This window comes from Platichthys flesus, chromosome 14 (assembly GCF_949316205.1).
Source record: "Platichthys flesus chromosome 14, fPlaFle2.1, whole genome shotgun sequence".
Taxonomy (NCBI): Eukaryota; Metazoa; Chordata; class Actinopteri; order Pleuronectiformes; family Pleuronectidae; genus Platichthys; species Platichthys flesus.
In genome coordinates this window covers 11,489,042-11,511,513 of record NC_084958.1, presented here as the reverse complement: position 1 = coordinate 11,511,513, position 22,472 = coordinate 11,489,042, and the positions used below count along the sequence as shown (strand labels likewise).

Below are 22,472 nucleotides of genomic sequence, written 5' to 3'. Positions count from 1 at the left end.
AAAAAGACTGTTCACACACAACACCTATACTTCGTTTACACACATTCCTATGTATCATATGTATCAACACAGTTGCAGTGTATATCATATCACGGTTCTCTATCTCTGTATCACTATGGTTAACCACACTGTTTCACACTTTCATGCACAAATGTTTGCTGGCAGAGTGAAGCTCCTTATGGGTTCCTGTTAAAATTATGAGTCATTTTAACACCATTGCTAACATAGTGGTTATGTGTTTTATTATGTTATGATTTGTAATGTCACTCAAACACAGCGCCCACACTCAAGCTCACATTTTAACGGGCGCAAGCATAAAGGAAGAATTAGCGTCAGCTCCCTGAGAATACTCACTTTTTTCTTTTTCTTTAGTATTAAGTATTAACTTTTTCATTCTTTAATTATTTAATACTCTGTCAAAGCTGAAAATGATATAATTCATTTAGCATTAACCGATCATCTCCTTATTTCTCCACTCCTGAAGTTAAGCTTCCAGGCAGCAGGACCTACATCCATCCTCACACCTACGAAGACCCAAACCAGGCTGTAAGAGACTTTGCCAAAGAGATCGATGCTTCCAATATCCGCATAGAGAGAGTCATCGGAGCTGGTGAGTTGGCAGTAAAACAGCAGTGGGCTGTATTAATAACTCAAAAGAGTATAAAAAATGCAACTTGTGAATTCAAAGAACTTAAACTGTGGTTCATTTCAGGGATCCCTTTCAGTTGTATTTAAATGCTCAGACAGTCTACCTTATTTCTGGAAACTGATAAACAAATATCTAAGAAGCACCTGTTTTAGTCATGTAAAATAATTTCTCATAAATACAAGCTTGTATCTTCTCCCTGTGTGTGTGTGTGTGCAGGAGAGTTTGGGGAGGTGTGCAGTGGTCGGCTGCGTGTGCAGGGAAAGAGGGAAATCTACGTGGCCATCAAGAGTCTGAAGGCGGGATACTCTGACAAACAGAGGAAGGACTTCCTGTCCGAGGCCTCCATCATGGGACAGTTTGACCATCCGAACATCATCAGGCTGGAAGGCGTCGTGACGAGATGTGAGTCTTATTAAACCACGTCGTCCTGCATGGGTGGGCGGGAAGTGTGATTGAAGGAGGTGTGTGGTCTGTGTACTTTCCCTTTTCTCTTCTCTGTATGTGTGGTGTAATAATGGTGTGCAAGTGTGTGTGCGATGGCGATGTTGGCAGGGATCCTTGATCAGATAAAAGCTCCATTACCATGGTAACAAACTGATGACGCATGGCTGTGTACATGTGAGTGGCGTCCATCCGCAACACAAACAGCCACTTGTGTACTTCACATGATTGTGTTAGGCAATTAGAGCGGGTTTTTGTTCATGTAGGTGAGATACACATCCTGGTTCAACAAAAGAGCTGATTTGTTATCGTTGGGTCTCGCTCTCTCGATCTCACAGGCACACGCACACACACTCACACATTATCCTGCTTTACTCTATTCTCTCTCTCTCTCTCTCTCTCTCTCTCTCTCTCTCTCTCTCAGACAGTGTCCATCTAATCTCCTTGTTCTTCTCTTCTCTGCCTCAATTGCTTTCTGTTAATCTCAAAGAACATCAACACTAAGCCACATAAACACATCCTTTTCACCTTTTCTGCTGGTTTTCATCTCACATCCGCACTAACACAGCACACAAAGCTCGCTCTGCTTGCTTTGACCACTTTTGTTGATCCAATCTCCAAGAACACCGGAGCTTTTACAAAATTGAACAAAGAAATACGGAGGAAAGCTGAATCCTTGCTCTATCCAGACATCCCTGGGTTCACGGCCAAACAACAGACAGTCACTATGAGACCAAAATGCAAAGCTTGGTTTGTTATTAGTTTACAGATAGCAGCAGAGATAGATTTTGAACACAGATTGGACAAAATACATGTTGCATTATAATCATCATCATCAACCCATGGTTCAAGTTTTCACGATGAAAAACAATGGGCATCACCCACTTCTTAGGTGATCCACACTGAAAGAATCTTGATTTAGTTCCATACCAGATGATGTTTTGCTTCTACTGCTAGAAATCGAGTTGTGACTGATAAAAACCCAACGTGTCAGTATCCTCATTTCCAAATGCCTCTGTTTTTACCCATGCATGTTGTCGCGCTGCCCTGGACATTTCAAACCAAAACTGGCCCAGCAGTGCTTCCAAAAACTCCCCAGTAGTGTTGATGCCAGGTGTAAATGAAACAACGTTACATTTTGAAATCAAAACATAGTTGTGTGGATGAAGCCTTTGTGTCCAGACAACATGGTTTGATTCAGCCTCCATTGGAATTAATTGGAATTAATTCAAGGCATGTAACAAGGCCTAGTATTTAACATGTTGCACAACTCTGGATTATTCCCTCATTGAAAATAGTATATCATTTAAGAGTCAGAGCTTTTGGAAAAAGGTTATGTGAGGCTGGATGTTCACGGGCTGCATGGCAATTCATTTAAGTAATTCATTCTTCCATCCCTAATTTTAAGTGTCAAAACAAGAGATCGCTTAGAACAGGTGTTGTCACTCACCACAGCTGCATTGCAGCGCAGTAGCTCCTCGTTAACACGTGTTTAACATTTAATACCTTCGATCAAAACCCGGCTTCCTGCTCAGTCTGACGCGGGAGAGACGCCTGTGTGGACGTGTAACCTTTTCATGCATAAAATGTGTTTTCACATCAGCTGGCCTCCCTCCTCCCTCGTATTCACCTTCCTCACTGCCACTGGTCCGACACCTTGCTATGCACTTGTTTGTCAGGAGATCTACCTTGAGCAAAAAGGACAGAGAGAGTTTGTACAGAGAAATAGAAACGTAAAACATGCAGGTAGAGAAGTAAACCTCTGCCTCCCTGCTTTCTCCCTCTGTCACACGTGCACGCACACACACGCGCGCACACACACACACACACATGCTAAGATTTGTAGTCCCTAACACGGTGGTTCTCAGTGGCACTTAGGCCAACAACAAAAGAGCAAATGCATATGCATGGGCTTTTATCATGAATATTAATAATTCATAAAGTTAATTGGATGTGTTTTTTAGCCTCATGAATATTCAGCAGCAGGCATATTAACAATGAGACCCCTCTGCATTTCTTATTCATTTCCTTTCCTCCGTCATCCTCTCTCTCTCACTCTCACTCTCTCTCTCATTGTGGAAATGATGCTTGATGCTTAATGATTGTGACCTTTGGTTCGCAGGATTCAGGCAGTTTGCAAAAGTAATGCAGCAACAAACAAATGGGTTTCTTTTATTCTGACAGGTTAACACGTAATTATGGCACTTTCTTCTCTACTTTTTTTTTAAACACTATATTCTGATTCAAAATAGCCCAATAAATTGCTACAAAATACAATATCTGAAAAGGGACAATAGCACAGCTAAATTGCAGAACCCTGGCTTGACAAGCACATTTATTCCATAAAACAAGGAGCTCTTAACTTCTCTGTTTGTCCGTGTTGTGTTTATGGCATATGCATGTAATGAGTGGCTGTGTCTACTTCCACATGCGTTTTCTTTCTGTGCCTCTCCTCTCACCTGTCTTCACGGCACATTGAGAAGCTGATAGAGCTCCTCAGAAACAAATCTCACTAGCGGAGCAGTAATTTCACAGGTCACAGCCCAGGGTGCGTATGTGTGAGCGAGGGGGTGAGAGTTGAGATGGGTCAATAATTCCTTCAGGCTTTTTTTTTTTCTCCCGAGCACCAGCTGGTCCCTTCACACCGCCCTCAGTCTAATCAGGCCGACTGACCCTGACTTCTCTGGGCTCAGGTGTTGGACTGGTTTGTGCGAGTGGGAGCAGCAGTATGATCAGCAATGGCGGAAATAACCCTTGTAGTAAAATCAGCCCTAGTAGTACTAGTAGTAGGGTTTCGTGTGATGATTAATCCAAAACCTAAAGATGATTAGTTGAGTAACACTTAAGTAGAGAATTTCTGATACAGATTCTGTAAAATGCCGGGTCGGGCATAGAAAGCTAAGTGATTCTATTGATCTAAAACCACGTCTTTAAAGAATATTAGTTTCAGCCAGATAAAACTGCAGTAGTGAGCAATTGCAACACTAATACGAATATGAAGAACCATCAAATGAAAGAGCACTAGGAGTTCACCGGAGGCAGGCCAACAATGATAGAACTCATCACGTCCATACAGAGTTAGTAACAAACAGCTGTTAACTTAAGTTATACAAGTTCCTATGTTCTTAAAAGGACTGGTATTGGACCGGTATTCTGTTTTGGCTGATGCTCAAAGTCCAAGTATTAGATTTGGTATCTGGAAGCAAAACATGGTATTGGAAGATCTCCATAAATAAGAGAAAGAAAAGAAGCAGATTTTCACATTTGAAGTACTGGAAAAATACCTCAGGTCAAACAGTACAGGAAAACACTAGTAAAACAGTGACCACATCTGAGTACATTTCTGGATGCCAATTGCAAACTGAATGCGTGTAAGAACTCATTCATCCCATCTTCCATCTGTACCACTGTCTCATAGCTTTTAGTTGTCCCCAAATGTATGATATATTTATTTGACGTGCTCTATGTTGTATGAAGCGGTGACTTGGAGCCCATGACAGGTTTCTCTTTGGGACTTAATCAAATTTACCTTAAGTAAAATAAAGTAAGATAAAAGATTAAAGGAGCAAGAAATGACCGACCACAATAGTACAACAACATATCGCTAGTTCAAAAAGGTTGCCTTATCTTGCAAGGACATATTCGGATTAGTCAAAACTAAAGTCAGTGGCATGAAAAGGTCCAAATGGTCTGTGGGGTTTCCTGCAGATTCCCCAGTGAGATCTGTCTGTTTTCAAGCTGTGCAATTATCCAAACAGTCAATTAATTAGAATAATCATTTAGGCTCTGAAGCAGAACAGTGCAGGAAGCAGTAATGCTAGTGGCCGGTTGTGGTTCTTGTTCAAGAGGGGACTTCAATGTTAACACTAACTTACCCATCAGGACTCATGACACTGTGGGGACAGACATTGAAATTGTCCCCAAACGTCTAGACAGTTGTTTTAGAGGAAAGACTCTGCTTTATGGAGTTAGGGTTTAATTGTGATAGTTAAGGTTAGTAAGTAGTAAGTGAGTGAGTGAGTGAGTGAGTGAGTGAGTGACGAGCGAGCAAGCGAGCGTTCTAGACCTCATAAGCCTCAAGCACCCGCCATGTTCCACTCTAATAACCGACTCCGTTGTCTGTCACCTGATTGTTGCTATTGTCATGCTAATTGGAGTGCCACATGCAGGAAAGGAGGGGAGAAAAAAATAGATCTCTTTTCTTTATCTGTCTCTCTACACATCAGGAGAGTGCAGCAATCTGCCCGCTTTTTCCTCTCACCCTCCCCTTTCCCCTCCTCCATCCCCTTATCGTCTCTTCATCTCCCCCTTCCCTCATTTTATCCATCCGTCCTTTATGTGTTTTACAATCACTGCAACAATCAGCTCGTTTGGAAAACCCTCAATTACCAAGCTCCGACTCATCTGCCCCCACTGAACACACACTCACACAGCCACACACACTCACACACACGTGGAGTCACACATATGCCCAACGATTCCGATTTTGAATATGTATGCAGATCTTGAGACAAATGAGCAAGAGGAGTAACATGAGGGGAAAGTGGAGAAAAGGTGACGATGGTAGCTGGAGGTAGGGGGACAAGGGGGAGATGGATGAGATAGGATACAAGAGTGAGGAAATGAGAGAAGATGAGGCTTGAGAACAAATGAGGCCGAGAGGGGGGAAAGATGTGTGCGAAGATTTGAGGCAAAGAGGGGCGGATGAATGAGGGGAGAGACGACGAAGAGACAAACGTGAGGAAATGAGCGGAGAAGAAGAAGCGAGGGGGTGGAGTGTGCGGTGGTGCCCAGGATAAGGTTATTGAGTTTCTGTCTCCCTGTCTCTACGCACCCCTGCATCCTCACATGGCACTTCCCAGAAAAGAGATCTGTACTGTGTTAAAAGCATTGTATCATTTAGTTCAGACCTTTAACATTAATCAATACAGCAGTTATTTCATTTTCTCATTTGTACCTCGGGTTGCCTCATTCAATAATGGGGTAATGTGGCCTACCAGTGCGCCAGCTCACACACACACACACATACAGACACACACAAACACGCAGTGATGGCCACATGATGTAATTGTCCAGATGTATATACAGAGTCTACCACTAAGTTATACATCCACACCAACACACAACCAAACATCCTCTCATAATGAAATGTTCAAGATATACTAGAAGTGTTTGATATCACTTTCATGCACACACACAGTAATTTACACACACGTTTGTACTTCTATCCTTGGGAGGACACTCATGGACATAATATAATCCGTAGCCCCATACCCTAAACATCCAAATTAAATGCCTAGCCAAATCTAAACCTAATTCTAACCCTAAAACCAAGTCTTGGGGTCTATGTTTGAAATGGTCCTCACAAAGATATATGTACAGAAACACACACACACACACACACACACACACACACACACACACACACACACACACACACACACACACACAGGAGAACCGAAATGATCCGAGCTTTATCCTGGATAAAGCAGAGGCATCACTTTCTACCTTCACTTAATGAAGAGCTGTAAAAGGGAGCAAACTCCTCTCTGATCCATTCCATAACACACTCCACCTGGCAGAACATCAATACCCAATCTGCGGGCACACACACACACAGAGTTGGTGGTTTTAGCGGGCTGTGTGTTATTCCTGAAGGCGATGAGAGGCAATACATTGCAATGAATGCGAATGTGATTAGTTAATTATGCGCTTTCAGGAGGAAATTGAGGAGCGCTCTTCTGAATGTTTGAGCTCCACGATGAGCCAGAGAGGCTTCATCTTGCCAGTGAGTGTGTGTCTGGATTGGGGGTAACGTGTGAAGAAGTCCTAACAAGGAGTGAAAGGGGTTTATTGTGTTGTTGAGTGTGTGTGTGTGTGTGTGTGTTTGCACTGGCACCTGACATCGAGACAGAATTAGCTAATATACAGCATGAGTGCATGTGGTCTGGTATATTGGGTAACTTCTGTTATCTTTCACAGTTGCAGGGATAATCTTGTATGGCAGGTGTCTAGATGGTGGCTGGTGATAGTCTGTGTGTGTGCGTGTGTGTATGTGTGTGTGTGTATGTGTGTGTATGTATATGTGTGTGTGTGTGTGTGACTACATGCCAGGCTCACATGCTCCTCCAAGCCAAGACAACAGGATGAATGTGTTTCATCATTGTGCTTCTCTCTTGGCTGCATGCAACACTGAAGTTAATATTCTCCGTCCTTGATAACATACATAGGCATACATACACATGTAGGGCACACACACGACACACACACTCTCACACACATAATTTTATTATAATAGGTTTTCTGAGGTAGCTTTTTTTATACCTCTTTTTCCATATCATGGTTGTCTACTTTGTACAATATGACATTTATGCCTGGCTGTTCTGTATGGATACACACAGACACACATAGAACCACAATGTGCATGGGTCCTACAAGCTGAAACACAATTAAGCATACACACAAACACACACACACTCTCTCTCTCTCTTTCTCTCTGTCCGTGGATGAGGCTGTGAAGACTCAGCCCTCCTTTCACTCAGGCCTGACAGCTGTTAAATCTGCTGTGACAAACACACACACACAAAGCATACACGTGTTCTCCACCTCTGGACAGAGTGGAAATCAGGCAGTTATCATGGCGCCGTCCCTCTCCACCTTCAATGCCCCGACACCAGCCGTCTCTCTATCACACACACACACAATCACACACACTGACACACAACACAGGCCCCTTGTGGAGATAAATGTGACCGGCAGTCTTCACCCCTGGCAGAGGAAAATCCAATTCTCTTTCACTTTTATCCCTGAGACTAATGTTACTGTCATAGAAGACGCCGCCACCAGAGACCAGCCCACTCTGTGTGTGTGTGTGTGTGTGTGTGTGTGTGTGTGTGTATGTGTGTGTGTGTGTGTGCTGCAGTGAGATAGTGAATTCATTTAAGGTGATGTATTGCTGTCTTTACCTACAATTTCACTGTAGGCCTTGGTGGCGTTGTTCCTGCCTTCCTGTGACAAGCTTTTGACCTTTCCTCCTCTTCTCTGATCAGAATTCCTTTGTCCACCCTCATCTCATAACCCCTCGGCTTATGTTATTTAAATTCACATGTACACTATCTATTTATATTTATGGTCCTTTCACTTCTTTATGTATATTTACATTTGCTTGCATGTGTCCCTTTCTTTTTCTGTCTAACTAAATACAGCTAAATGGTGTTTTACATTATACATATTAAATACACCGTGTACTCCACAAATAAAGATAGGAAGAATGAAAGCATCTTATTTTATAGAAAGCTGCTGAATAAGGAGACTTTGAATTAAAGTACAATTTCCAGTCTGTCTTCCCCTCTTGTGTGCGCTGCCTTTATCTCTCCCCCAGGTTTTTTCCCAGGATCTCTGAGGTCTGATTGGGGAAATGTGACCTATTCATCACAGCTGACATAGACTGTGTGTTTACAGGCCACAGCCACAGCCACACACACACACACATAACATGTAGCCTGTTGGTTTGTTATTGGTAAAGCTCAGCTGTAGGGGGTGGTACTTATAAGAAAACTGTAAACTAGGGATAACTGCTGTTTTGGGGGTTTTGGTGTGTGTGTGTGTGTGTGTGCGTGTGTGCGTGGATGTTTGATTGCAGGTACTTTGTTAATCATTTGTAAAGCCCCACCAGATGCCATGCAGGGGACCATAGTGCACAGGGCCCGTCAGTCAAACACCCCTTCATCGCACACGTGCACACACACACACACACACTCATGCAGGTGCAGGTGCACTGCGCTCTGACCACAACCCCCTTCCCCTTGAGGCTGATTAGTATTCATGAGATCTCAGGAGGCCCCCTTATACACACGCACACACCAACTCACCCACACACATATTCTAGTGGATTGGTCCATTCTAATTATCTCCTGGCATTTATGGAGAGCGCTGATTAGAAGCTGTCAGTGTGACTGATGACGACATGCCATGTAATCCCCCAGAGAGTCGCAGGGAGACAGAAAGGAAGGCTGGTGACAGCTGTGGACTCCACTTCTTCTCTGGTCCTCTTCTCTTAGTTTTGTGTCTCTTTTCTTGTAATTAAGCTCCAGCTAACAGCCGCCCTGCTCTGTGTCTCTGTAGGTAAACCAGTGATGATCATAACAGAGTTCATGGAAAACGGATCCCTGGACACTTTCCTCAAGGTGAGTCAATGCTCAGATGGAAGGAAAAAAGCGCACTGATGTGCCCCAAAGTTCAGGGCCGCGAGTCTTCAGTCAAGCCCTGTGGCGAAATATGCCACAGCTGTAAAGTGTTTAAAATAGTTGAGTTAATACCCCCAAATATCTGTACTTACAGTCTCATTCTTTTTAGAATATGTTAAAACACCAAGGCCTTAAGTTCAGTCTTTCAAGGACTTCATTTAACAAGTATTCTTCAAAAGAAACCACACTATTTTGAGGTGGTTAAATCAAGTTTGTATATGTATTCTTCACATCAAGAGAGTAAAATATTTCATTGCTGAGGGGTGATTATTGCTTAAAAGATAAACTGTGTGCCGCTGGGAACAACAGGTCAGACTCTTTCACATTAAGAAAAAAACATCTTCATGAGATGGATCAACAAAAGTAGTAGACTAAAGATGCATTTCCATGAAGGAACTAAGAACCTTTGGTATAAATTAAGCTCTTGCTACATGTTTTACATCCTATAGAGTCCCTGCATGCAGCCCTGAGGATTCATGGTTTTCCAGCGTTTTATTTCAGATGGTCAATCTCCGCAAGAGCGCATAATATTTATTTAAGTCAAGCATTAAACATGTTTTGAATACGCTTAGTTTTATGTACTAATCTTTTTTCCTATTGACAGCAGCGCAATTTGAATCTCCTTCATGTTTATTGTTGCTGCAGTTGAAACAGAGCTTCCAGGTACTTTTGTTCGAAATTGCAGCTTGATTCAGGAATATATGGGTGTAGTTTCTTGCTCATGCCAATATTCTCCACTACAAGGAGTCATTCACAATCACACACACTACACTTTTCTTTTGTTAGTTTGGACTGAGGGGAGGTGAGAAATTTTCAGTCAGATGCATATCCTCCAAACACTTGATACCAGGTAAGCCAGAGCACAAAACAGCAGCAGCAGACTGCTGACAAACAGCCTATTAAACAAAGAAAGTGTATTGCTTTGTGTGCAATATATGCACCGTCAGGGGACCTGGAAATTAACAGTTCAATTCAAATGAAATTGAATACCTCTGCAGTCATATTGTTAAGTGTCAAGGTAGCAAATCAAATAAAAACACCACTTCTACAATGAGATTCAAAATATATCAACACTATCGTGAATAAACAGAGGAATATTGTCAGCAAGGATATTCCCGTAGAGACCCATACAGAGTCTGAAAACAAAGAGACTGGTTGACATAAATGTTTTGGAAAGCAGGTTATGGAACATGGTTTAAATTCTCGAAAGAGTTTCACAAAATTAAGTCAGAAGAAGTAGCTTTTGCTCAAGATTACTGCCGAAACTCGTGTCAGTGAATAGATTCAAGAAAGTCTGTAGATGTCCTTTTCTTATTGTAGACAACATCATAGAAGAGGCTGTCACTTCATGCGTCATAATCATGAGGTGATGTTTTTACAGAATAAATTCATCAAAAAAATATTCTCTCAATCTCTTAAATTGTCCATTTTGTACATAAGAATGACTCATGCATTTAATGTGAGATGCATCAAAACAAGGATACGACACTGTGGAATGTGACAAAAGTGTGATTTATGAAGCTCGGACGAAACACGAACCACAGGTGACAGTAACACTGTGAAATGAGATTTGCATACACCTGGATGAGTATATGGTTACAACCCTTGCATGTTTAAAGTCCCCCTGATTCCTGTTCAGTTTTTATCAGCCACTAAAATCACTGCAGAGCTCCGAAGCTGTTAAACCTGCGATGATAGGCCCATCGCTAAATAGACCCCAATCCCATCAGCAACACCGAATCAAAATTAAATTAAACCTGACAAATGAAAAATGGCTGAAGCGTGTCTTGAAACACACACACACACAAACAACCCTTGTATATAGACGCATGCATGTTAGGTACTACAGTATGCATTATAATGAGGCTAATAGAGAGCGTCCACAGTGGCTCAATACAATTATAGACTCACTTTTATGGGTTTTACAGCTCATCCGTGCTTCAGGCATCCATATGTCTTTAATTATGCCATCCATTTATCAAGCAGCTCTCCCTTAGAAATAACAAAACCACTGCTCTGTCAAAGAAAAATCTTCTCTTAGTCTCCCAGTCACTGGCTTGATCTAACCTCTCTATCTTTTCCACCTCAGTTTTGAGGGAATAACTTTGCTAATATGCCAAAAATTTGCCAAAAAAAGTCAACATTTTCTCATTTGTCTCTATATCAAACCTCTTTGTCCCACATTTGTCTCTTCCCCTGCCCTGCAAACCCTCCCTCCTCCTTCCTGGCAAGGTGGTGTGGTGGGTAGATTGATAGAGGAAGTCTGTAGGTTTGTTAGACAGTCCAATCAATCAGCATCTCACAAAACCACCGGCTAATTAACTTACTCCACAGCTGCCGAGGGAGAGACAGCAAAAGAACGATAGAGGAGGGGGGTTCAGGGGCCGCACAGATGCAGAAAGATGATGGGAGATAGATAGAGTGAATCAACGTAATACAGAGTTCTCTCTGTCTGAGACATAGATTGAGGAGAGAGATGGAGAGAACAAAGAGACAGAGAGAAGGAGAGATGATATAAAGAAGAGAAGGTGAGTGATAACATTTCAATGGGGACCGTTGGCCCAGGGCAGAAATAATTGGCAGGAGAAGGTGAGTTGGACCACCATCGATCAACAGGTCCTGCTCTTTGCCAAAGACAGCTCAAATCTGAAATCCAGTGAGCGCTGCTTGGGCACATGGTCAGAGTTAGAGAGGAGAGTTCTGTCTCTGTCACATACGATCCTCTGCTAGCAGGATTTTGTTGTGATCTGCGATTGATCCCTGGAAGGACTAATTCATCTTTTGCTCGCCATCCTCCAGAGAGAGGTCAAAGTGCAGAGTTAGCAGGGGCTGGAAGGGATTCAGACTCCTGCTCGGGGAGTCTTAAGAGGCATGGAGTCCTGCCATCGCAGGCACTTGAATCCTGGCTTGAACTTTCCCCTCCAGCTGAGGTTGCTGAAGGACCTTGCACTAATCACCATGCCACCCATACTGCAGCTTCATGTCAGCATTTACATTGTGCAGTCTGTATTAATTCATCTTTCTCCTTGTCTCTCTGCAGAAACATGACGGCCAGTTCACGGTGATCCAGCTGGTCGGCATGCTGCGCGGTATCGCCTCCGGTATGAAGTACCTGTCAGACATGAGCTACGTTCACAGAGACCTGGCAGCTCGGAACATTCTGGTCAACAGCAACCTGGTGTGTAAGGTGTCGGACTTTGGCCTCAGTCGGGTTCTGGAGGACGACCCAGAAGCTGCCTACACTACAAGGGTGAGACACTTTTTCACAGGCTGCTTCTGTCGCATTGTTTCTGATTACAGATACCAAATGACCTCTACGTTACTGTGCCTGAACCCAAATGAAATCCATATGTGTATACATTAAAATCTTTAAATTAAGAGACCTACTCCAATGGGGGCTCGAAAACAGGCAGTGATGAAAATTGGTGTGATATTGGTCATGCAGTCTCCTGCAGAATAGATTCCGTCTGTGGAGATAATGCAGATGCACAATTACGCAGTTGGAGTTTGACCAGTAAATAATCTAGGGAGCCAAATAAGTTCTCGCTTGTTGGAGTTTTTTCAGGTGAAAAAAGAACCATCTAGATATTAAAATATATTGTTGATTTACTACTATAATGCTTATGGAGGATCCACTTGCCAGGTTATACCAACCTGTCATCTTGGCAGCGAACAGGCCCGACCCCTGAGATGACAGGTGATCAACATCCATGCTCATTTCGACATTAAATCAAACAATTCATGTTGTACTACAGCACTGCCTCTGTTATGACAGTACATTTTAGTAAAAAAATGATATATGCACATGGATAAATAATGGTAATAGTGTATTGCAATAAATGACAGAATAAAAACTCTGCATATTGTAAATATCTACAATAGCAGTGAGGATGTCATGTTGTATAGAAAAAAGTTAATGAGTTAAGTCAGTTAAGTGGATCACAGAGTTAAAGTAATTTAAAGATGCAGTATGTCACAGTGCAAGTACCAGAGGAAGCCGGACGTTCATACAACTTGTCAAGTTTCAACTACAACAGATATGAACTCCTAATTTTATAAGTAGAGCAATGTTCATTAATGACTCCACAAAGATAAAAGGTAGTTTTTACAGTTGTGTGTATGTGCAGTATAGTCGTACCGAAGAAGTATTTTATAGCATCACCCTCCTCTCACAGAGTTCTGAGAGAATGAACAAACTCAAACGTCAGTGACTTAAACCACTGCGGAGTAACTCATCTAAAATGCCCACAAGGAGATGGCATTATTCATATTCATAGGAAGTGTTGGGATGTTATTTTTAATATGGCATTAGCATTGCCCTGGGAGGAGTGTATCTGCCGCTGACTGCTCTATTGCAATCGCACACAGCCTCCGACTGATGTCAGGAGACCTAGATGGAGAGCTGCAGGCAAGGAGGAGGAGGGGGAGAGAAAAGGGAGAGGCCGAGGTGGAGATGAGGAAGAGACGAGGAGAAAGGCGTGGATATCAAATAAGACCGAGATCTAGGGAGGCTGGGAGTGAGAGAGAGAATAAGGGAAGGCAGGGTAAGAATCCATAGAGAGCAGTTCAGAGAAAAGAGAAGATGGTGTAGGGGTGGACAGGGGGCGGCGGAAACAAAAGTACAGTGCTGAGTGACTTGGCTGCTTTGTCTTTTATTTGACTTTGACCGAGCAGAGATGGGGAATGCTAGGTGGTGCAGAGGCAGCTGCCGCATGTTAAAAAGCTGAAGCGGGCCCTATAGAGGTACAGCCTGTGGCTAGACGAGAGAGAGAGAGAGAGAGAGAGACAGAGAGAGGTGGTGCTACATTGCCCATTGTGTCTATACAGTGGGCTCTATGGAATTCTTTTGATCTGTACATCAACAACAAAGGCAGAAGCTGCGTGGAAGTATAAAAAGGAAACTAACGTCAAACGAAATTCAAGTGCGAAAATACACACGGAGACAAAAGTCACCTCATGTTGTGGGTACATCAGAGAGGAGTGCTGTTGTCAAGGTGGTGTATAATCTCACCTCCTCGGTTATGGCACCAGGCGTCCTGGTGGGCACAATCTGGTAATCTGCTTTTTCAGATCCAACTCTTGATTTACCTCAACACTTGGCAAGAAAAATAGCAATATAAAACAACCTTTAAATATTTACACTATTACCAACAGGGTAAGACATCAAGTTCGTAATCAGCATGTCAACATTGTGCCAACTGTGATGTGAACCTTTTACAGGGAGGGAAGATCCCCATCAGATGGACGGCTCCGGAGGCAATAGCGTACAGGAAGTTCACCTCGGCCAGCGATGTGTGGAGTTACGGTATCGTCATGTGGGAGGTGATCTCATATGGAGAGAGACCCTACTGGGAGATGTCCAACCAGGATGTGAGTCACAAACACATGCCTCATGTCTCAGCTTCAGCATTAACAACATATTTTCCCTCAGACCACAACTGTTGCTTTCTCTCTGAATATTATTGTTAGATCTTGATCCTACTACGTGAACGGCCTTGAGACCATACATGTTATAATCTGACGTTACAAATACAACTATATTCAATCAAAATATGATAATCAATTTTCCTGTACATTTTTTTCTCATTCATTTATTGTTTGCAGACCTTAATATCTGCCTCAATCTCCCAATAGGTTATCAAAGCAATAGATGAGGGCTACCGTCTTCCCGCTCCAATGGATTGTCCTGTGGTGCTGCACCAGCTCATGTTGGACTGCTGGGAGAAGGGACGGAGCGACAGGCCAAAGTTTGGACAGATTGTCACAATCCTCGACAAGCTCATCAGAAACCCTGCCAGCCTCAGGGAGCTGGCCAACAGCTCAGAATGGTCAGTGGGAGAAAGCTATGAATATGAAAGCTGACACATACATATAGGCTTGAGATGGACTGGTTAGACTGGAGGATGAGACATGCATTGAAGATGAGATCACTGCCTTACATCTACACTGTAAATCTTTGTCAGTTAAAATTTTTCTTAGGATAAATCACATTCTTTTATTTTTTCTGTCAGTGAAAATATATAAATATAGGTTGGTGACTTGGCATATCCAAAGTCAAAGTCTAACATTCAGTTTCGACACCGTGTCTCCCAAGCTGTACTACTGTTTTATATCCAAACTATCATTATTTTCACATTTACATTTTACATTTCAGGCATTAAGCCGAAGTCCTAAAACAGATCAGAAAACCCTAGATATTTCTGTCAGCTTTAGAGGCAACTGAAGAGAGTTTAAACAGAAAACCTATAAGCAGAATTAATAATGTGACAGGAAGAAGATTTTCATAAACAAGACTTGTAGACATATAGGGCTCTAAATAACACTGTATGTGAGAGCATATTTCATATAAACAAGATGTAATTAGTTCTGTGTATGCACAGAATTAATCAAGTTTCCGCGTGAAAACGAATAAACACAGAGATCATTTATAACAATTTCTAACAAGAGGAAGCAAGCAAAAGGGGGAAGGGGGGGAGGTCATTAATCATACTAACCCACTAATCGGTAGGTTTAAAGTTTAGGGTTTATTTTTTTAATTTTTATTGTGGTTTTGAGTCTTTCATGCTGCGGCTGTAAGAGAATTCAAAACCATTCTGTCCAAATCCACAACCAGCAGCATGAATAAGTATTAACCGTCTACTCAAGTTTTTTCCTGACAATTCTTTTTTTTATTATTGTGAAAACTCTAACAACACTCAGTTTTAATAACAGTTCCAAGGACAAATGACTGACATCAGCACAAGTCGGAAGCTGTTATTCAGCCTCCCAAAAGGCTGAAACGTGATTGAGACAGTGTGGCTTTGTATTCCAGCAGGGAGGACCTGTCCACCCCAGAGTTCAGCGTAAACACAGTGGATGAGTGGTTAGAGGCCATCAAGATGGGCCAGTATAAGGAGAACTTTTCCAGTGCTGGATACGTCAGCTTGGACTCAATCCTCTACATCAGTGTCAGGTAAAAGCAGCTTGAGTCTCATCCTTGTTAAATCAAACACTGAAAAGGTCAAGATTGCCAGTAAAAGATGGTATTATATTCCACTTGAGTGTCATTTACAATTGAAGGATTTGCACAAGTACCTTAGACAGAAAAATTGGATTGCATTTGAAGGACATTGGAGATGAATTTCCCGAAGAATATATAAAGAAACCCTTTTTTTTGTGTCTTCCTTGTAGTGAATTGGCTAAGATGGGCGTGACTCTGGCTGGCCACCAGAAAAAGATATTATCCACTGTCCAGAGTCTGCAGACCCAGGGGCCGCACGTCCAAGTATAACGGTGTCCACATAAACACAATGAGACAGAGCCAAAATGGATGCTCCTGTGACGAGTTTCACACCCCCTGAAATGGAGTTGCAAAGGATACTCTGTGTTTGGGCCGCCATTGATTTTGAGACACACCGAGATGGAGACAACATGGACGCTTGACTCCATCACCTTCTCGCAGTTTTCACCATTCTTCCCATCCTCGATGGGCACTACCAGCTTTAGCACTCAAGAGTCCCAGCAACACAGCCACCATTACGGAGCAACTGAGAGACACGACAACATGTAGAGCATCCCCGATCATTTCACATCATAACAGCTCAAGAAAAGTGACAAAAAAAAGATTTTTAACAAAAGAAATGACAAAAACAAATTAGAATATAATTATCACTGTCTGTGAGGTGTACAGTTGGTTTTATTGTCATTTTGTTTGTTTTGAGTTTTCACCATGAAGAGTTTAAACTGGGTCAGAAGATATGTATATGTGTAGATATATGTTTATATGGGCTGTGTGTCCCACAACCGTAGAGATGGACCTAAAGTTTGTATTGGTGGTGAGGTTTATATCACTCAACCTTAATAGGAGATATTACCTGGTTTATATATGGCCCCTTCTGATGCTCTCTGTACATAGAACGCCAGTGAACGAACCGAGATTCTGAATGGCATGAATGTGTGAGGGGGTGAGGGGGACGAAAAAAGGACCTTTAGAGATAGAGAGAGATGTCGATTCCGCTAGTTCATGTAGGATGGAAGTATTAAAGTATTTGACCAGGACAAGGGCTTCCCTGCCGACTGCTCTCAGACTCACTTCCATAGCAACAAGACCCAGAGCACATTTGCTTGTCTGCTTGCACCTATGATGTAACTCAGTGCAAAGTCAGAGCAGGAACTGCTTAAGGTGAAGATAGCACAGAGAACATTTTTCCCCACTCTTCCATAACTGTCTATTCCAAACAACATTGTCTGTTCAGTCAGCACAGTATGATGTTGCGCGGGATATTTCAGCCTAAGAGTCTGCCTTCCTATGTTTCAGGTATGTGATGAAATATATGGTGTTTTGTGGAGAGCAAAGGTGACACAAAGGTCATGATAGAGTTGACACTGTTAAGAAAGTGTAACTTGTTTTTCCAGTGTTGAGCCATGTACAGTAAATTAACATTGAGATGTCCATCTGGGCAACACACCAACATTCTCCCTATTCTCGTTCCTTTACAACAGCTCCAATGGCTCGATGGTTGCACCAATCACAAGACCAATCACAATTTACAGTATTTTGTCCCGAGTAGTTTGACAGATAAAAAAGAGCGCTGAAACCTTTTAAGCAAGATGGAATATATGCAGTGATCATTTTCAGCCGAGCCACCATAGAGGGTAAAACTTACTTTTAAAAAATTGCGATTTGTTTGTCTTGTATCATCTCAAATTCTTGTTATAATCAACCTATTTAAAGCATCCCTTGTTTGAACCAACACCCTTAAGTCAATTTTGCAAACCACAATGTTTACAGCAAAAAAAGAAATAAATTGGTTTGATGGTTTTTTCCTTGCCGAAGGAAGCAGCTACTTATCACATTAATTACAAGGTTAGATATGATGGGACCCGTTTTGTCTTCACTGCATTAATGGCACTGAACCTGCTTTGAGTGTAATCCCAAACCCATTTTTAATATATGTGGTACTCTATAGGACCAACGGTGACATAAAAGTACAGTATATATGATTGTATTATAGTGTAAAATATGTACAGTGTTTATTTCCAATGTTAGAATGTTTGTAATGATAACGTTGATGATGATGATGATGATGATGATGAACTATGATGAACTATGATGTACTTTTATTGTGAAAAAGAGATTTCTGATGTACTTGTTCAGCGGCAGGTCGTACAGGAGAAGCGTAGGGAGGTTATTTGTTGGTCTGAACAAAGGAATGTAGCATAGTGCGAAGCTTCAGCTTTGATTGACAGGTGACAGTGACAGTGTCTATTCCATAGCGTTAGAATGAGTAGAATGTCCTCTTTTTATTGATACACTGGCATACCCCCCTCAAACCGTAATAACATGTACATTTCCTTCACATACAGCATAATGTTTGAAAATGCCTGGTTGGGTGAGGAGGGAAGGGGCGGAGTGAGGTTGAAATACGATAAATCCTCAGATTTCAGCAGAAATTGAATATTCATGAAACCCCCTCGCCTAAAACAGTGATTTTATTAACTTTAGTTTAAGAACTGTACCCAACCTAGGCATAGCAGACCTGTCATGCTTTGCATTACTTTACAAGCAGAAGTGGTGTGAATGGAGTTGTGGTCAGAGTACAAGCATTCTTAAAGACTTCATTTTTAGTCTTTCCCAAAATATATAGGAACAAAATGTAACTGTATGTTTTTCTTACATAACCTACAATTGCCGTCTGTTTGGCTAACTGGCTAAATATCTACAGCAGCACCCAAGCAATACTCTCAAGGTCAAGAAGCAGCAACCTTGTAGGTCTACGATAGTTTATGGGGTTATACATTATGTAAAAAAAAAGAACGTAGCACCTCTACTATGTTCTATTTCTGTACTTGGTTGGATCCAGTTCTGGATGAGAGAGGGTTAGCAGGAGAGAAACACATTATTAGAATCATTAATTACACCATACTTCAAGTACAATGCAGTTTTTATTTCCATTTTCTCTTTTTGGATTGTCAGTTGGTGAGGATATTAACATATTTCAAGGACATGCAGCTTTAGCCTCAATCTTTTAGTAGAATATCCTGTACAAAACCATCAAGTGCTTATTTAAGTTGGAAATATGAATGAAAGGATAGCTGATCTTAAGCAGTTAGGTCAAATGTGCTAGCAACAGTCATTTCAGTTGAAAATGAGCTGTTATCATCTATAATTTGATGGTAAATCTGTCACCATAATCAGTGTTTATTTCATGTCGTGTGCAAGAATGGAAAGCTTGACAGGCCAAGCAAATGCAACTAAGGGCAGAGGCCAATCAGGAGAAAGAAAAGTGGCCAAAACGTTCACCTCTTCTAGAATGGAAAATGTGTTATGAATATAAGATAGCGTACAGATACATTTACAGCTAAAATCACCTAATTCAAAGATCAAAATCTTCCTGCCAAACCTCTTTGCTGCTTTGTATCATAAATCCCAGACAAATGTACAATTCAGACAGTCTGATATTGTTCATTCTACTCTTGCTAACTCTATGATACCATTCTAGCGGACTACCCTTGACCGCTGGCCATTTAGATGCCTTATTTACTGAGCTATTTTTCTTTTCCGTTGCCCTATAGAGGTGATATTAAGAGTAAAGTGTATGTCCAGGTAGTATTTATCTGTGTTCTTAAGATGACCTCACATCAACACCTTGGTTTTGTAACATCCCATAACCCCTCATCGAGGCACCCTCCAACTGCACCTTCACTCTCTACGCAGATGAAATTCATTTTGTACTGAACTATAATAAATCTAAAAGCTGTTCACCAGTCAAGTTGAAAGAGAAAATGGCAATATTGTCCTTATTTATTTAAGTAACAATATAATCAGTGATAATTGTGATTGGCTTGCATTTCTTTCATTCGCTTAATTGTGTTGATGTACAAAATTCCTCATACAAAGTCAAGATTAGAAAGAGATAAAGTATCGCCAAAACAAAAACAGTTAATCGTGTTTTAGATTTTTTTTCAAGCTTGTTCAACACTTCCAATTTAGAAAAATGAAGAATACAAAAGTCAGACCCACACACTCAAAATCCAAGGTTTGTGCCACTGTTCACCCTATAAATATGTGGGTTGTTTTGCTTGATCTGCAAGACAACATCTGTCCTCCATTTGCCCACCAGGCCTGTAGTGTCAATGTTCATGAGTGATTCTCATTTGGGACTTTTGGCTCTCTGTCTCTTTCTCTACTGCCCTCTCTCTTTCTTTGGCCACCGTACAGTGCTTACTTGTCCCCATGCCGGTCTCCTCTGCGTTGCTTGTTGTAAAGGGTGTAGGCATTCTAATGTCTTTCATGTCGCTGTAATAAATATGCTAATATTTCTAATTTCTCACCTGACGCCTGCAGTGTCCTTTTCTCCTCACACATCCCCTGCGCCTCTTTCTTTCGATCTCTCTCACACACAAACACATAAGAAGTAAATGTATTTCAGTGCACAATTCCACAGAAGAATTACACTGGGACTTATAGAATATTCAGTTTTAAAATTAAAAGCGAAATTTTTGTAATGCCGCCTGTAACAAAGCCTGAGGTCAGCTATCCTTGTTTTGGTGCGCATCTGACCAGTGTTGCAGTCAACCAGTGACTGATTGGAAAATTCAATCATAGTCTCATTTGTCCTCGGCTCTGCCCCAATGCTGGCTCTGGTGGTGAAATTTCTATCATGACATTCTTGAATGGCAAAATATGGCCAGCCTGAAACCACATTTTCATCATTACTGTGTGTGTGTGTCTGTGTGTGTGTGTGTGTGGTGTGTATGTTCCTTACCAAGAGATAATTCTCCCTCAGGGGAGAGGGAAGGTCAATGACTCCTGGCCTTGGTTAACCCCTTAATGCACTGGCCCAGTTGCTGTCACTCTATGTTACTGCCATTACACCTCATTTAGCCCATCATATTAGGTTCCATATTCCCCTATCGCTCGCTACCTCTCCCTCAATTTCTTTCTTTCTCAAACACAAACACACATACAACTCAGGGCTGTTCTCCATTTCCTCGTTATATCTATCTCCTCCCACCGGCCTCATCTTTATCTTTCTGCTGGCCTTGTGCACCCCCATTTTTTCTATCAATCCTGTGCAGACAGAGGTTGTGGCTAGTCCTCTGACCTTGAATACACCATTATCTCCCTCTTTCTAATTTCCCCTACCTCCATCCATCCATCCATCTGTCCATCCATCCATCCGAAGATTTTCTCCACATGCAGCACTCTTTTTAAGGTCCATTGCCTCTTTCTGTCCCACTGCTACCACCACTGGGTCTCGCTTCACTATTAAAGGCCAATCCATAACTTGGGGCTTTTGTCTCCAGGTGTCTCAACAGGGAGAATGTCATCTCACGTATTTCCTCTTGATAACATTGAGGCGACAGAGAGCCAAAGGATTGGGCGATTGATTCATCATGCAGCTGCTAGTGGCATCACGTGAAAAGGTCAGGAGTCTGGAGAACACTTTAAAAGGCCATTGGTGACTGATGAGCCTGTCATGTTTGTATCACATACATGCACAAGCACTCTCTCCCTCTTTTTCCGACGTTCCCTATGTTCCTCTGCTCTCCGCTCTCGCTCTCTCTCTCTCTCTCTCTCTCTCTCCGTGACACACACATTCACACTCCCGTGGGATTGGTAATTGGGCCCCTCCGTCATGCTGTCAGGTGTGGGTTTGAGTGTCCCCTCATGTGTAACAGCAGACATTAAAATAACACAAGAGAGCAAACTGCCACCATGACCTCTGCAGGGGTTAGCCATGTGTGTGTGTGTGTGTGTGTGTTTAAGTGTGTTTGCTCACAGATGTGTGACTGTTACTTTTGTATATATGTAATGCTTGTGGGAGCCAAACTGATGCTCATGGATAAGTGAGTGAGCAGCGAGAGTATTAAATAGGAGACAAATGGAGAGAAGTCGATAAAATCTCAACCAGAGGTAAAATTTCATCAGTCATTGGTTAAATTTGCTGGAGTTCCTGCTTTGTCGCTCTTGATTGCATTGCTTGTCCTTGCTAATCAAATATGGCCAAGTTCAGACAGGCTCAGTGTTTCTGAGTCCACACACACTTACACACGCACATCAGTCCTCTTCTGTCTCATGAGGTTTTAGTTTGCTATCAAAGCGATTTCCTGTCTCAAATTTTCATCAGTAATCAAAGTTCCTGATTGAATTT

The 22,472-nt window shown here is 42.0% G+C and overlaps 1 protein-coding gene across 1 annotated transcript in view; it reads left to right on the top strand.

Annotated features, from left to right (window-relative positions):
* epha4b (eph receptor A4b) overlaps positions 1-20,648 on the top strand; it is an 82,855-nt gene extending 62,207 nt beyond the window's left edge. The window contains exons 12-19 of the mRNA XM_062404205.1: positions 485-610; positions 866-1,051; positions 9,215-9,276; positions 12,377-12,586; positions 14,557-14,706; positions 14,971-15,164; positions 16,148-16,288; positions 16,507-20,648. Of these exons, the coding sequence (XP_062260189.1) occupies positions 485-610; positions 866-1,051; positions 9,215-9,276; positions 12,377-12,586; positions 14,557-14,706; positions 14,971-15,164; positions 16,148-16,288; positions 16,507-16,606 (1,169 nt within the window). The 3' untranslated portion in view covers positions 16,607-20,648. The remainder of the gene's footprint in view (positions 1-484; positions 611-865; positions 1,052-9,214; positions 9,277-12,376; positions 12,587-14,556; positions 14,707-14,970; positions 15,165-16,147; positions 16,289-16,506) is intronic.
* Positions 20,649-22,472: the final 1,824 nt, after the last annotated feature.